Source organism: Guyanagaster necrorhizus (assembly GCF_019112545.1).
Source record: "Guyanagaster necrorhizus MCA 3950 unplaced genomic scaffold BT62scaffold_15, whole genome shotgun sequence".
Lineage (NCBI taxonomy): Eukaryota > Fungi > Basidiomycota > Agaricomycetes > Agaricales > Physalacriaceae > Guyanagaster > Guyanagaster necrorhizus.
The window spans coordinates 1,199,970-1,217,138 of NW_025064894.1; the positions used below are offsets into that span (position 1 = coordinate 1,199,970).

The 17,169-nt window shown below is 41.8% G+C and overlaps 1 protein-coding gene across 1 annotated transcript; it reads left to right on the plus strand.

Moving 5' to 3' along the window:
• Window positions 1-1,579: 1,579 nt before the first annotated feature.
• Window positions 1,580-2,426, plus strand: BT62DRAFT_897458 (aromatic compound dioxygenase; the record flags this gene model as incomplete). The annotated part of the gene is made up of 3 exons (XM_043183303.1): window positions 1,580-1,688; window positions 1,743-1,973; window positions 2,029-2,426. 3 exons carry the CDS (start codon window positions 1,580-1,582, stop codon window positions 2,424-2,426), a joined length of 738 nt encoding a protein of 245 aa, XP_043038955.1.
• Between the last annotated feature and the right edge of the window lie 14,743 nt (window positions 2,427-17,169).

A 17,169-nucleotide genomic window follows, 5' to 3' on the forward strand; every position in this document is an offset into this window, starting at 1 on the left:
TGGAAGAAGAGCATTTCTATTGAGCGTCCAAAGCTCCGGAAGGGCCACGTCATGTTCATTTTCCCCCTGAGATGAAATTGACTGTTCACGTGACGTTTTGAAGACAGGGTTCGTAATGGCAGTGAAAGGATGGAATGAATGTAGTGATATCGGCACAGCGTTTCGAAATAATAAAAGAACGGAATGGTTTGATCTTGCGTGGGAAAATAAGGCAAGCATCGGCGTTTCGATCTTCATGGTGTTTAGATACAGAATACTGACATCAGAACATAGAGTTACCTCGTTCTTGTTATTGAAGGAGCCGGGGGAAACTTTCTTTGATAGATTTCCTTTCCAGTGTTCCGTAGCTTAGAGGAAAGGGCGAAGAAAAGTGGGCATTGTTTGTTGTGACTCGCGATCTGTCGGGTTGATAATGTCATGTGAGACTGGATCGGGAGTCTGCCGGACCGGCCATTGCCGAAACGCTCATTCTTTCGCTCGTATCGTAACAGCGTCTCCTGTCCTTTTCCACTCACCATAGAGGTGCAGCTTCGGATTATTGCGCTATTCTGTCTCAGGTACTAGGTACCGATTCCTCTACCATGCTTGCTCTCAACATCTGAATTCAAGGGGCGGGTATGCTCGTCCTGATGAATGCGAACTTTCGCTTTGCTGCCTGCTCTGAATTGTGCCCCTTGCGCACAATAATCCTATCAGAACATTCACCGCGCTTGGTTATTCCTAAGGAATTTTCAATTTGGCACTGACTACTGCATCTGGTATACCCGGACCATCTAACTTTATTACATCATCCGAATACTCGTAAAATTTGAGAAAGAGGCCGATAGACTGCCAAGCTAGTCTTTGTCCGACCTCTCGCTTTTTTCTTCATTTCTGCAGGGCGCTTGCTGTGCTTTGATCTCTCTTATATCCCGATGTTCCTCCTTGATATTCGAGGATCGTAATTGGTTGAATATCATCCCCTTTCAAAGAGTCCGCGTAGAAGAACGATTCGACTGCGAGAAATTTTTTTCGAGGGTTGGCTCGATGTACTGAAATTGAACCGTTCATTCTAGATGAAAAAAAGGATCCCATCTCAACACGTCCTGTTTGGTTAGCATTTAAATCTGCTGTTTCATTCTGCCATGTTCTCCTGCTGCTAACAAATGGCTCTGGCACCGTATGATCATAATCGAACAGAAATACCGCTAAAGGACCAATGACATGCGTTGCAATACAGACCACGTTGCTCTTGCTGCGCTTCGTAAACTCAATCATCCGTGATTTCGCCATGGACGATACATAACCAAATGCGAAATGCTCTATCGTTCCCCAGAAAATGATGTGGATATCCCTCACTGTTCTTGTCCTATCCGTATTCGCCACTGTTCATGGTACGCACCAACATAAGCGCCAAGAGGCTAAAGACTTATCCCACTGTGCTCGGTCCCTGAGAGAGACCAAGGCGAAGCGTTCTCTGAATTTGTCGAAGCGCATGGATCTTATGCATGGCGAGTACAGTATAGCGAAACGCTCAACGCTGGAGCAGAGGGCGATTTTTACTGAGTACCTGCTCATTTTCTTCGTTCGATGTTTCTTGATGATTATTGTTAGATTGGCGAATAACACCTGTGTCATTAATCCCGAAGTTACGTCTGGGCCGTATCATATCGATGGAGAGCTGTATCGTCGGGATATTCGTGATGGAGGTAAATATTTCTCCCTTGATACCTATTGTTTAGGATTCTGAACTTTGGACATAGAGCCTGGCGTGCCGCTATGGATGGACATTGGTATCATCGACATTGATACGTGTCAGCCTCTCCCTGGGGTATTCCTCGAATTCTGGCACTGCAACTCGACGGGGTATTACTCATCATACACGGGTATTGACCCGGACACTATGCAATACACCCTCCCAACGAAAGACGACGGGACTACGGATGATTTGATTTTCCTCCGGGGATGGCAGGTCTCAGATGAGAATGGGATCGGTGGGTCTCCGTGCCATCCACTCGTCATTCTCAGTTTCTAATAGTGGTTCTATAGCGGAGTTCCTTACTATTTTCCCCGGCTGGTATAGCCCGAGAGCTGTCCATGTACATGTGATTGCTCATATAGACGCAACACTCGCAGATAACGGGACGCTGATTGGAGGAGAGCAGGTCCATGTCGGACAGCTGTTCTTCGACGAAGATTTGACCTACGCTATCCATAACACATCTCCGTACACCGGTCACTCACAAGCTCAACGGCCTTCGAATGACCACGACCAAGTTTATCCTCAATCGAACACCACGGGGTGGTATCCCGTGGTCGAGATCGTCCAGCTGGGAGGAAACTATAGTGATGGTTTATTGGGATATATCACTATTGGTAGGCATGGTTGTTTTCTTTTGGGAGCTGTAGTCTCATCCGTAACCAATAGCGGTATCCACGACTGGTAATACGACCACTTCAGACTCGGGATTACACACAGGTGGAAGCAATCCAACCAATACAATTGCCGCAGATTTATACCGTGCGTATTCTCGTTAATTTATACTTATTGCTCAGTCGTTCATTTATTTGATAGCTTCGGCATCTGCGCATGATATCTCTGAGCTTGCCGTTGAAGCGTCGGCGACGTCTTTGCAAGCTGCTTTTGCCAGTGCAGTGGCTGATTTAGAAAAGGTTTAAAATGCACAGATCATTCAAATGTTAGGTAGTGATTATAGCGACCTTGTATACAGCCAATGCATATACGGACGTTCTTATGATGCAGTGTCATCCTGCTTTCACAGTTTTTTCCTCAGTTTATTGAGTCTGGCTCATAATGTTCGAATTCAAACGATAAATTGCACTGAAATGTCAATGATCAATCTATAAAGTTTACATGGCTTAAGACTCTTACGACTTGATAATTTTTCTGCATGTACTGAAGCTCACCTTTTCGGGGTGTATTGATGTTCATGAACCGATCCAAATCAAAACATTTACTTTGTGACAAAATATCATTCATCTCGACGTTTCAGGAAGGGTAATTGGTCGATGGTTCCAGCCTTTTGTAATTGAGTGGAATGAATTTGACTGTTTGAATGGGTCAAATAGTTACAGTTTCTCAAGTGTATGAAGAACATCCATAAGATGTTATTATTACTTAAGTGAAAGGGTTTCTTAAAGTTTACTGTAGTGAGTACAGCATTTCTTTGGTTCTCTTCAATGATCTATGACTACTCTCAGCTTTGCTACTGATGCAAGAGCAATGTGACAAGGCATGCAGGCCTCATGGTGCAAAAATACTGGGTGAAAACACCAAATAATGAATATACTGCCTCATGTTGTGACTCACAATGCTCAGGAGGATGACTCTGGCTCCCCAAAATATGTTAACTTCCTACAGCTGAAGGTGGCCAGTATAGTATTTGGAATGGTGATTCATAGGGGTCTGGCACCTTGGTGTGCCCCTTTGCCTTCTTGGCCTTGATAGTCTCTTCTATTTGCACATGTACCTATAGCTTGTCTACAAATGTTTGAGTATGTTGCAGCAGGATAATGTACTGCTCTCCTTCCTCAGTGGCCATCCACTGCATGTCTGCTATCTGCTCCCTCCTCACTCATCAACAGTGTGCTTCCAGGTCTGCTAACCACTTCTCATCACCACTCAGCAACATACTTGTACCCTCTTTTCAAAATGTGGGAGTTGCCAAATGCTGCCCTGAAAAAGTGAGGTGAAGTCCCCTCAAAGCAGTGTGCATTGAGCTTGTGGATAAGCTCATCAACAATATCTTACTCTTGGATCAGAGGGCTGGGAGAGATGGCCATTCCTCTAGTGGGATTTTCTCATTATTGTGCAGGTGACATGTTCTAATGACTGGCCATGATTATGTTAGAATTTTTCCTATTTTTCTCATTTCTATTGGGTCTTAGCCCCTATTTATGCTTAGTCAGAGCACCAATTCCAGTGCTTAGGACTGTGGGACTGGCTTAGTCAGCACAACAAGCCAGATCAGCCATTGTCTTTTGATGTGATGATGACACTTGATGACACACAATCACTCTTTTGTAGACAGTAGCAATGCTCAAGGATAATGAGTACAATACTGTAGACAGACACAATAGATAACTATGAATTTATTTAGCACACACTGTAGTATATAAGTAGGACAGCTCTCACTGGTATAACTCCAGCTTCAAGCTAAAGTTTAATATCACACTATTCTACTCTTGAGCCAATTCTAATGGCTTTGTCACATAACAATCAATAGTCATATTAAGTGAACTCTGATGAAACACTCAAACATAAAGTGATGTCAGTTTATCATGTGTCTATGATCATGTGCAGCTTGAGTCTAACAATTAGCTCAAAGCTTGAACTTCCCTTTCTTCATACACAATAAGCATGAAAGAAACTGACTGTCCTTGATCAACCTATCATTCCCCAACTTTGACTATGAATTCTTTGATCTTTTAGCTTCTATCATTGGAATGCTATTTGGACTTCTGGTGATCATCCAACTTTGTTGGAGACACCAATCAGTCACCACTTGAGCAGTCAGGCACTACTAAGAATTTTAACACATCCACCATATTCTTTGAAATGTCACCTCCAACCTCCCCCTCTACAGCATTCCAAACTCTCCCTGAGCATCCTATCAACTCACAACTGAAACCATACCCCAAGCTGAGCCTAGGAGAATGGATCAGAGGGGCACTCCACAAGAAGAGGAGAGGCACAGATACCCTCCATGACCAGCAACCAGAACAGACAGACAACACCAGATCAATTGACTCACAGATTTCAAAAACCCATGGGTCTTGCCAGGGTTTCCTCCAGTCCCAAACTATGAGAACAAAAACCTCCCCAGCAACTTCTTTAATGATGCACCCTCTGACAATCCCTCTCCCTCAGCACATGGCATTAGAGACCATGCTAGAGACTCTCTTAATGCCACTAGGATGGCTTCAAGATCTGAACTCATTTCATCCATGCACTCTGACCATGACTCTCTCTATGTGACCTTAGAGTCCAGTCCACCTCCAACCAAGTACATTGACCTCTACCCAGGGTCAGAAGGCCCAGGTAAGTGGTGGGGACCAATGGTCACTGATCAGCTCAAGCATAATGTCAGAGATTTTACTGCTGAGGAAATCCAGGCAGCCAGCAAGGAGGTCTTCAGAGATCTTGACTAGGCAGAGGCTAAGCAGGCCTGATGAGAGACACTCCATGATGATGAGCTATATGATGCACAGTATTGTTGATGACAGCAAGAGCTTGAGGCTGCTGAGTGGGGCACCTCAAGCTTCCATGCCCCTGACTTATGAACAGAACAGTCCCACTCTCCTTTCTGAGAGCCTAGTATCCCCACCACAACTGAAACAGATCTCTGGGCAGGGTTATATAGCCCTGTCACCTCCAGCAAGGCCATAAGGAGGGGAAACAATTCTCCTCCCTGAAGTGTCAGCATCACCAATACTGACACCATCCTCTCAAATGCTGACTCTGTACTCAACATCTATGGGCTTTGAGTTCTCAATGCCCACATTCCTGACTGAGGCCTCTGCCATTTTCTGGAAGGAAGAGTCACACAACTCTTTCTCAATCCTCAATTCTACACTAACTTCCATGTCTATAGCTGAGACCTAGAGGTGGCAAGAGCACATGGAGATCACAGGTACAGCTCTGACCTCAGAACCACCAACCTCCAGCCTTCTCCTCCAGCTAATGTCATAGGACCCAGCAATGGAAACAGCAACCAGTTTCCCAGTGATAATTTGACCCCTAGTGCTGCCAACTTATGACCTGCTCAATGACTCCCTCATGGGGGACAGTGGAGATGAGGCAGACAAGGAGAGTGATGAGGACAATGTGGGGGACAACATCCCTCTTGACTGGAAATGACTATGAGAGTATGCTAATGAAGACATGGACAAAGAAGTCCTATTGAAAGAGATTCAGCAAGCAAGAGAGGAGGAGTACCATCAATTATATTGTGACAGGATAGCATCCTTATGGTGAGACACAGTCTGGTTGGCCTTGTCTCTTGGACACAAGTATATTTCCATAGACAATCTTGAAAAGCAGGATATTCTACAATATTCTGCTACTAAACATGCAGTTTCAGCTTATAATAGGAGGCACCCCAAGAACCAACTCAGTCAACTGCCTGAATACATATCCAAATATGATATCAAGCTGATGCTGTGGACACCATCAGTAACTCTGAAATGGGCTGTATACATGGCCCCATCACTCTGAACTACCACAAGCCAACTTTTGTACTCAACCTCATTGACTCACTCATTAGCAGTTCAGCTTTCCTAAATCCAACAACAGCTGACTGCTCAATCCACCAGCTTCAAAAACACCTGGACTGGCAAGAGCAGTCAGCTCCTTGATGGGCAGCCCCCACCTGATGAAGCTGAAGAGAGCAGAACAGGCAAGGAACCTGTTAGAGACAACCCAGAAGCAGTAAAGTTAGGCTTTACCATTAGGAACAGAGTAATCATGCAAAAAGAAGCTTTTCCACAGAGGAGCCCAGTGGCTGATGACAATTTGCTCCACTCATTCTCTGGCCCACCAACTGACTGGAGGCATCCACCCTTCAATGAATAGCCCAATCTGATAGGCACACTTCCAGAGAATGCCACCATCCTTCAGTGCAAGCTCAACTTGCTTTGCAAACCCTGCTCCTTCAAGAGTGCTTTGAATGTCATTGACCAGTTTTAATAGACTGTGAACAATACTTCAAAGTCTATATCACATACCCAGAAAATGATATAAACAAAGTTGCATTCATGGCCTCATACTTTGAAGACAAGATAAAGACATAGTTGATATTAATTTCACCAAATTTCTACTCCACTGCTTGTCAGCATCACTATTTTCCCTCTTGGCCTATCTTTAAGCATCTGCTTAATGACAAGTTCATCAACCTGGCCATCCAAGAAGTCCATAAATCAAAAATCAAGGAATTCCAGATGGGTGATAAGGTGGCCACAGAATACTTTTGACAAGCTAGAATGGCTTGCCAAGCTTGCCAGAATCCAGGATGATATTGCTGATGATGAACAAATGATCAAGGCCCTCAAATGGGAGGCACCCATGTCATACATCAAAATGATCTCTGATATTGGCAAATTTATTCTGAAGAGATATGATGAGTGGAAAGAGAGAGTTATTGAAATGTACAAGGAACAGCAGTGACAGAAGGTGAAGCAGGCAAATTTGCAGGAGTATTGGAAACAGCTGACAACTTCTAATCAGAGGGCCAACAGTCAATCCAGTACTACCAAGACCAGATCATCGATGACTTGTGTGCCCTTCTATGGGACTCAGAAGACAGAAACAGGAACCACATACACTGGAGCTGACAAGCCTATGAATATTGACCAATTAAAGAAAGAGGGAAAATGCTTTAACTGTGGACAGAAAGGCCACATGTCAAAGGACTGCCTGAAGAAGAAGAGAACTTGAGAAGACATCAGGGCACAAATAGCTGAGCTACAGAAGGAATCTGAGGAATTGGATGCTAAAACAAGAATCAAAGAGGTAAAAGGTGAGGCCAACCAGGGAGTGATTCCACTCAGTCAGCCAGAAAGAACAGTGTGTCACAAGTAGCTGCAGGACAGACTAATAATACTTCTGTAGATACTCTTATATCTAACTTAAACACACATTCAAATATACCTCTCTCCTCTACTATAAAACACACCACACCTGAATTGCTGGATACTCACACTCAAATGCCTACAGGCCAAGCAGGAGGAGAGGCCCCCACTAAATGGCTCAAACCATTTGACACTGAATGGATATGGAGGGCCATCTGAGAAGCACTGACAGAAGAAGCAGCAAAGGCTGTACTCAAAAATTGGGTATACAAGACCTGAGCCAAGGAAGTCATAGATGAAATAGTGGAAGAGATGTGGAACACCAAATGATGCTGAGCCTTAGAATGGCTTGATGAACTACATGGACCTCAGAGATATGTATGATGAATGAAGACCCCAGGTCAAGATCTGACCACCAAGGCCCAGATCAAAACACTCACAAACTAGTCAACACATGTGGTAACTGCTCTGATTGACAGCAGATGCACTAGAAGCTCTATTAATTGTGCTTTCATCAACAAGCATAATCTTCCAACCTAAGCCATGGCAGCTCCAATACTAGTGTATAATACTGATGGCACAAAAAACCAAGCTGGCTCAATCACCAAATTTGTCAAACTCTGACTCACTATTAGAGACCATTCTGAATGAATTGATCTAGCAGTCACTGACCTAGGAACCAAGGAAGTGTTCCTTGGGCATGACTGGTTGATCCAACACAATCCACTGGTCAACTGGAAGACTGGCTGGGTCACATTTGCATGGTGCTGATGCTGAAAAATCTCTTTTGAGCTATCAGACAAAGATCCAAAAGATTGATAGAATGCAGAAATAGAGAATGGGGAGACTATTCTCACTGTCAATTTAGAACAAGCAATTCACATCTGGGCCATGCACCACACCAATGACTTAGTGGCTAAGGCTAATGAAGGGAAGAAGGAGAAGACTTTCAAAGAGATGGTGCCTGAATGAGCCTGAGACTATCAGGACCTATTTGACAAGGAAAGCTTTGATGAACTGCTGAAGCCTAAACCCTGGGATCATGCCATCAAGCTGATACCAAACACCAATGCAAACTTAGATTGCAAGGTCTATCCCCTCAGCAATCAGAAACAACAGGAACTTGACAAGTTCCTTGATGAGAATCTTTTCAGCAGAAGGATCAGACCATCAAAATCTCCCATGGCATCACTGTTCTTCTTTGTCAAAAAGAAGGATGGCAAACTTTGACTGGTATAAGACTATCAGAAGCTGAATGAAATGATGATGAAGAATCATTATCCACTTTTGCTAATCTCTAAACTTATGGACAAACTCTGAGGGGCCAAGTACTATACCAAGCTGGATGTATGATAGGGATATAACAACATGCAGATTAAAGAAGGCAATGAGTGGAAGATGGCCTTCCAAATTAATTATGGGCTCTTTGAACCCACAGTCATGTTCTTTGGGCTGACCAACTCACCAGTGACATTCCAGTGGATGATGAATGATATTTTCAAAGACCTCATCACCACTGGAAAGGTCATGATTTATCTGGACAATATACTCATCATGTCCAAAGATCATAGAGAACATTGAAGGCTAGTGCACTAAGTACTTGAATTGATGTGCAAACACAAACTCTTCCTCAAAGCTGAGAAATGCAAGTTTGAGGTACTGGAAACTAAATATCTCAGCATCATCATCAGTGAAGGAAGTATCTGCATGGATCCTGTTAAGGTTGCTGGAGTAACAGAATGGCTGGAACTGACCAAGAAGTGGGAGTTACAATCCTTCTTAGAATTTACCAATTTCTACCAGCAATTCATTCAGGACTACAGCAAAATTGTATGTCTCATGATACAATTGACCAGCAAAACTCCTTGGTCATAGGGCCATTCACAACAAACTGCCTTTAATGACCTCAAAAGGTGGCTTGCCAAAGATATAATCTTGACAATACCAACTCAGAAAGGAAGGTTCTGAGTCAAATTGGATTCAAGTCAGAGGGCCATCAGGGCTGTGCTATTCCAAGAGCAGGATGGGAAATAGCAGCCAGTTGCATTCCTCTCAAAGGCACTCACTGTCACTGAAAGGAACTACGAGATATACAACAAGGAGTTATTGGCAATAATGCTTGCTCTAAAAGAATGGTGGCATTATCTGATTGGTGCAACCCAGATCTTTGAGATCTGAATGGACCATCAGAACCTGTAATACTTCTGACAGCTGCAAAAGCTCAACTGATGACAGGCATGGTGGGTAATAGAACTGAGCTAGTACCTGTACACCCTGCACCACAAGGCCAGAACAGCTAATAAGAAGGCTGATCTTCTAAGCTGACATGTGGACCATGATCAGAGAGGGGGTGACAATGAAGAGGTGATGCTATTAAGGCCCAAACATTTTCAAGCAATGATAATGCCAACAGAAGAGGAGATCCATGAATGAATCAAAAGTATTACCAGAGACAACAAGAAGTGGGACCAATGTGTGGCCCCATCTCTAAATCATGAATGAGGGATGATAAGGGAGAATGGCATGATCCACTATGATGGATGGATCTATATTCTGTGAGACCAACAACTACAAGGTGAAATCATTGCTACATGTTATAACCATATGATGGCAGGATACTCTAGAATTTCCAAGACTAAGAAACTCATATTGCAGGAGTGTTGGTGGCCCAAATTGAGCTAGAACATTGAGAAGTATGTAAAAGAGTGCAAAATGTGCCAATGAGGGAAGGCCTCCACTCAATCCTGGGCTGCCTCTTTTCACCTAAACAAAATACCACAATCACCATAGACTCACATCTTGGTGGATATGGTCACCAGACTATCCAATTATAATGGATATGATGTCATTATCATCATTGTGGACTGCTTCTCAAAAGCAATCATTCTGATTGCTTGCTCAATGGAATTGTCCTCTGAAGGATGGGCCAAGATTCTTCATGATGAAGTATATGCCAAATATGATATGCTCCAAGTAATAATATCAGATTGGAACTCTCAATTTGTGTCCAAATTCTTAGATGACCTTTACTGCCTCCTTAACATTCAATGAAATGCTTTGACAGCATATCATCTACAGATGGATGGCCAAATGGAATGGGCTAATCAAGAAATTGAGAAGTACCTGTGATTGTTTGTCAACTACTGCCAGGATGACTGGGTTGAATGGTTAGCTCTTGTTGCCTTCCAACACAACAATCAAATCCATTCTATCACAGGAAAAACCCCATTCTTCATCAACTATAGATGTCATCTTAATGTCTTACATACTGAGTATCTCCAAACAATGACACCTGCTTCCTTTGATTTCACTGATACCATGTCCAAGATCCATACAGAAACCCAAGCTGCCCTCAAAAAGGTGACTATCACTATGAAAAAACAATACAACAAGCATTGTGTATTCTCTTGGACCTATAACATCAATGACAAAGTGTGGTTAGACATCACAAATCTTCACCTTCCCTGTCCAAAATGAAAGTTAGATGATAAGTGGACAGGACCATTCCCAATATTGGCCAAAATTGGTGCCTCTGCATACAAACTATGTCTTGGAAGGTCCATGATGTCTTCAATGAATCTCTCCTCACACCCTACATTGCTCCCACCTTTCCAAACCAACAACATCCTCTGCCATTCCTGCTGGAGCTCATTGATGATAAAGAACATTATGAGATCAAACAAATTCTCAACCATAAACTCTGCAAAGTCAAAGCAAAAGGCAGAGCAACCACAATGACCATCAACTATTTGGTCAGTTGGAAAGGCTATGGACCAGAGTCTAACCAATGGGTCAATGAGAAGCAGGTGGATGCAGATGATGCTATACATGAATATGAATTATCCCTAAATTAAGCCATCAGGACAATGGTCTTAAGGAGGAGATAATATTACAATTTTTCCTATTTTTCTTATTTCTATTGGGACTTAGCCTCTATTTGTGCTTAGTCAGAGTGCCAATTCCAGTGCTTAGGATTATGAGACTGGCTTAGTCAGCACAACAAGCTGGATCAGTCATTGTCTTTCGATGCAATGATGACACTCAATGATGCACAATCACTCTTTTGTAGACAGTAGCAACACTCAAGGATAACAAGTACAATACTGTGGACAGACACAATAGATAACTATAAATTTATTTAGCACACACTGTAGTATATAAGTAGGATAGCTCTCACTGGTATAACCTCAGCTTCAAGCTAAAGTTTATTATTACACCATTCTACTCTCAAGCCAATCCTAATGGCCTTGTTGCATAATGATCAATAGTCATATTAAGTGAACTCTGATGGAACACTCAAACACAAAGTGATGTCAGTTTATCATGTGTCTATAATCATGTGCAGCTTGGATCTAACAGACTGTCTGTGGAAATGAGAAAATAGCTTAAGATTTCTGATGCACAACCAATATACTTAAAAGATTATGACCTCAACTCCAACTAGTTGCCACCTTTTCTAGGTGGCTTGTTTGCAGGAGCTAGACCTGAGGATGCACCAGCAGAATGCACCACACCAATGGCACTAGGGGTGCCTGCAGTGCTATTACCACAAGGCCCACACTATGACTGGCAACTGTAGTCACTGCTAAGGCCCCAGAATCAGGCTCTGTCATCTGGGCACCCCTCAACACCCTGCCACCATGGCAGCATGGAACCATGGAACCATGGGAGAACCTGAAGCTGGCAATTGCTTAAGAGCCATTTGCCATTCAAAGGAAAAAGTGCAGATCTGAACTGCTTTTTCAATCAGTGGAAGGCTTACTTCAAGGTCTATAGTATTTATTTCTCTATGAATGTGAGTGAGTTCAGCCCACACCAATTAATTTTCTGCTCATCATAATTCAAATAACTCATTCAACTTGGCCTCTCAAAGCTTTGCTTCCTTCTTCTGCATGAATTGCATCCACCATCATCATTCATTATCAGTTTCTCAGTACAGACAACAAAGGATGATTATAATCAGATTACAATCTATGAATCTGATGCACAAACTTGGACATAGTCAATCTACTATGGGAGAAAATCAAGCCAAACCAGTATTGATTATGAAACACTTCATCAACACATACTGCCATTCTGACCCAGTAGAGCACCTCTGTCTTTTCTGTTGGCCAGGTTCACCATGTCTATTCTGAGGTGGGCCACCATTCTGTGGCCCTCTCTGACCATTTGATGGACCACTCTGAGGCTGTTGGCTACCAGAGTTGCTGTTTGTTGAAATTCTGAGTGATGCATGGACAAATGTGTTGCTATGATTCTTGTGACATCTAATTATGGATTTTTCATTCTATGATCTTCCTTGTATTTGTATCTGTTTCTTGTCTCTGCAGCCATTTATGTATGAATAGCCATTGGTTGCTTTCCTCATCTGTTAACTGTAACAGCTGAGCTTACTTCAACTGTATCTAATTATCCTTGTACCAAAATTTTTTCAAGTTATAGACCCTGCTCTTACCTGAACTTGAAGTGATCAATACTATTCTGTATCTTATTGCTCTCTATGCAAATGTCTACCATTACAAGTGTAGCAATGAATTCTACCAATCTTTCTGCCTCCATGCCATGACTTGAGACAAATAGAGTAAATTGATCTTACTCACTTTGAAATAGCTGTGGCAGCAAAAGATAAGTGAGGCCACATTACTGGTACTATTTTTTATCCAAGCTACAACATACATCCTATTATGAATGAAGCCACCTCTCAATTTTTGTGGTCTCAGCATGTTTATGATAGTACTTTATTTTTGGTTCATCATGCAACTATCATCAACAAACAGTGGGCCAAAATAGTGAAGTATTACATGAAAAAGAAGTATATGCTCAAACTAGCCTTTGACAATCTTTTGCTTATCTCAAAATGCCCTGATGGAGCTACTGTACATCAGTTCCTGAAAGAGCTACAAGCACAGAGAGAGAAAATAGCTTCATATGAAGTTGAGATTGATGATGATGATTATCATTCAACAATACTCTCATGTCTTTCATTTTTGATAGCTGAGTTTGCAGCAAATATAGTAGGATCAGTGAAGGCTAGTGAGAGAGTTATAGCATCAATGGTCACATCAATGATGATGATGATATCACCATTTGCTTTCATTCTCTGCTGCAAGCAAGATGTTGATCCCAACCTTCTGATAAATATGATTACAGAAGAGTATGATCATCACCAATGCTCTAATGTAAATCAACATCTGCAGAATGATGAAAAAGAGGAAAAAGTATGAGAGGATGATGAAGCATTAGCAGCTGTACCTGGCAAGGCCAAATGCAAGGCCAAGAGGTGTTATTCAAATTGTGGTTGCTTCAATTGTGGAAGTTATGATCATTGAAAAAAGGACTGCCTCAAGCCTGCAAAATAAGGCTTTGATTAATAGCAAGAAAAGCAGTGGCAAGGCACCAAGCACTACCAATGCTGATTTTATATCAGCTGGTGATGCTTCAAATCTATCACTCTACTCACTGACTGGTTTATCAAATACAAGTGATGATTCAAGAACTCACTCTTCTATGCCTATGCTGAAGACTATATCCTTCTCAAATATAGATGAGGGTAAAGAAGATTTTGATGATGAAGATGATGAGAATTAGTTTTCTGACTTGAGAGAAGACCAAGATAGTCTATGGGGTTGCAGTTGGGACTCTCATGAGTCATTTGGCAGTGATATGGATCTTGATGTTGATCAAGCAGATGATATTGAGATGTGAGATGCCACATCTATTACATCCAAATCAGCTGCAGCAGCACACCAACCTATGACAGACTTATCTCATAGTAAGTTATATGACTCTGATACTGCCAAGCATCTCTCACTATATTGTAAAGTATTTGAAAAATTCATCAAAACTCCTTTTAGAAAGTTCATAGCAGTAAACATGCAGCATTTTACTGTGCAGGGTATTGAAGATATTGTAGTTGAAGTTCCAAATGGGGAAGATATGTCAAAGCTTCAGCTCACTGAGATTTTGCATTCTCTGGAAGTTGGCTATACTTTGATTTCAATAGGCCAACTTGATGATTTAGGCTATACCTTTACCTTCAAAGATGGTATATATACACTTAATAGGCTGAGTGAAAACTGAATTGGAACTATTCCAAAGACCAAAGATAGTTTGTATTGAGTTGTCCATTCACTAAATTGTGATGCAACAGCTAATGCTATTGAAGAAACAATTTCTTTAATGGATTTTTATCATCACATGGATTATATTGCCCCAAAAGTAGCCTGCTGTCTAGTTGAGAAGGAATTCATCACTGGAGTGAAGCTGAATATGAACAAAGAAGAACCTATCTTTTGTTAGTCATGCATTTATAGCAAAGCTATCCAAAAACCTTATGAAAAGGTATGAGAGAGGCAGAGAGCTGCAGAAGTAGATGGTGAGATTCAGTTGGATGTATAGGGACTGGCACCAGTTACCACACTTTGAGATCATCATTACTATGTCACTTTTATCAATAATGAGATGAGATACACTAATATTCACTTCTTATGCTGCAAATCTGAGGTCTTAAAAGCTTATACCAATTTTAAAGCCTGGCTTCACATTCAACACAATAAATCTGTGAAAATTTTACATTCAGATTGTGAGAGTGAATGTTAGATCTGCTTGGCATGTGATTCTAAGCATGTGATAAACCAGCACTGTATCAAGTTTGTACAATCATGCTGAAGTCCACTTTCATATGCTTTTGGCATGCATCAAGGCTTCAACAGGTTAAGCTTGAGAGAAGAGTGATGTAAGTAAACTTTAGCTCAAAGCTGGGATACAACAGCAAGAGTTACACTACTTATATATGTTTAGGTCTGTGATAAAGATAGTTCCTACTAATTGTGCATTTCTGTCCAATAGTGCCAGGAGGCTTGGTCATTGAGTGCAAGACAATAAGATATTGTCTATTGTTGAGGTGTCTATTACACACTAAAGGATAATAGCATGGTCTGCCTTTTGTGATTAAGTAATCATTCCACAATTGTTGACAAGCACTCAAAATAAGATAGATGCTCTGATAAGATAAGATTGAGATAAGATAAGAGAAAAAAATAAAATAAGGGAAAATTTGTAATATTATCTCTCATTAAGACTATTGTTCTGATAGCTCAATTAAGAGAGAGTTTATAGTTATAAATAGCCATATCAGCATTCATATTGCATTTGTTGACTCACTGGTTGGACTTCAGCCCATAACCCTTCCATTTGATGAGATATTTAACAGTGGTATTAGGGCTGAGACCCTGACAACTATGAGTTTTCTGGATATAATGGTTGAGGATTTGTTTGATGTCATAATGTTCAATCAGAATGGGTTTTGGCAGAGGAGGGACTTCTTGATTGGGAAAGGCAGATGGTGTGTACAGGAAGAGGAGAGATTCATTAAATACTGAATGGACCTTCCAGCTGGCTGGCAGTGTGAGTTAGTAGATGGAAGTGCCAATCTTCCTTGTAATGGGGAAGAGACTAGTGTGCTTGTTGGCCAGCTTCTTCTTTGGATATGAGAGATGAAGGTTGGTCATGTCTAGCCAGATGCAATCACTGACCTTGTATTAGACAGCAGGGTGATATGATTTGTCATATTAATGCTTCATTGCAGTGGCAGCTTTCTTAAGAGCAGACTTTGTTTTATTGTAGATTCTGGTCATCTGTTTCACAAACATCATAGATACAGAGGTGGTAGCAGCACATCAGGATGAGGTGGTGATATGAGAGTGTCATCCATAGTTGACAAAAAACAGAGTCTTGCCAGTTGCTAAGTGTATGTGATTGTTATGTTGGAAAGCCATGAGCAGTAGTCAGTCAACCCAGTCATCTTGCCAGTGATTGATGAATGTCTGAAGGTGCTTCTCAACTTTCTGATTGACCTGCTCTGCCTGTCTATCAGTTTGGAGATAATAGGTGGTAGAAGCATTACTTCAGATTTGAAGGAGATAATATAAGTCTGTCATAAACTTGGAGACAAACTGTGGTCCACAGTCTGAAATCACTATCTGTGGCATCCTGTATTTGATGTAGACCTCTTCTCATAGGATCTTTGCCCATCCTTCTGAGGACAGCTCTGTTGAACACACAACCAGAATGATTGCCTTAGAGAAATAATCAACTATGATGAAGATGGCATTATAGCCATAGCACTCTGGTAGTCCAGTGATCATGTCCACTGAGATGTATATCTATAGTGCACCTGGAATCTCATTTGGGTGTGGTGAGGCTGCCTTCATCTGTGTGCTAGACTTGGTTTGTTGGCAGGTTTCACAGGCCTTAATATATCTTTCCACATCTGCTTTCAGTTTCAGCCACCAATACTCTCATAGTGCCAATTCTGCTGTCTTTGCAATTCTGGGGTGCCCAGTGGTGATATGGTCATGCAACTGAGCAATAATTTCTCCTCTAAGAGTATAGTCCCAGGGTACATAGATCCTTCTATCATAATAGATCAAGTCTCTCTTCCTTGTCATTCTCTAATCATGATTGATTGAGAGGACCACCTTCTGATCCCATAGCTTGGTCTATTGGATAGTGCTGATGTGCTTGGTAATGGCTAAGTGACTAAGAGAGGTGAATGAAGAATGAACTCTCAAACACCAACACCTAACCACTTAATACACA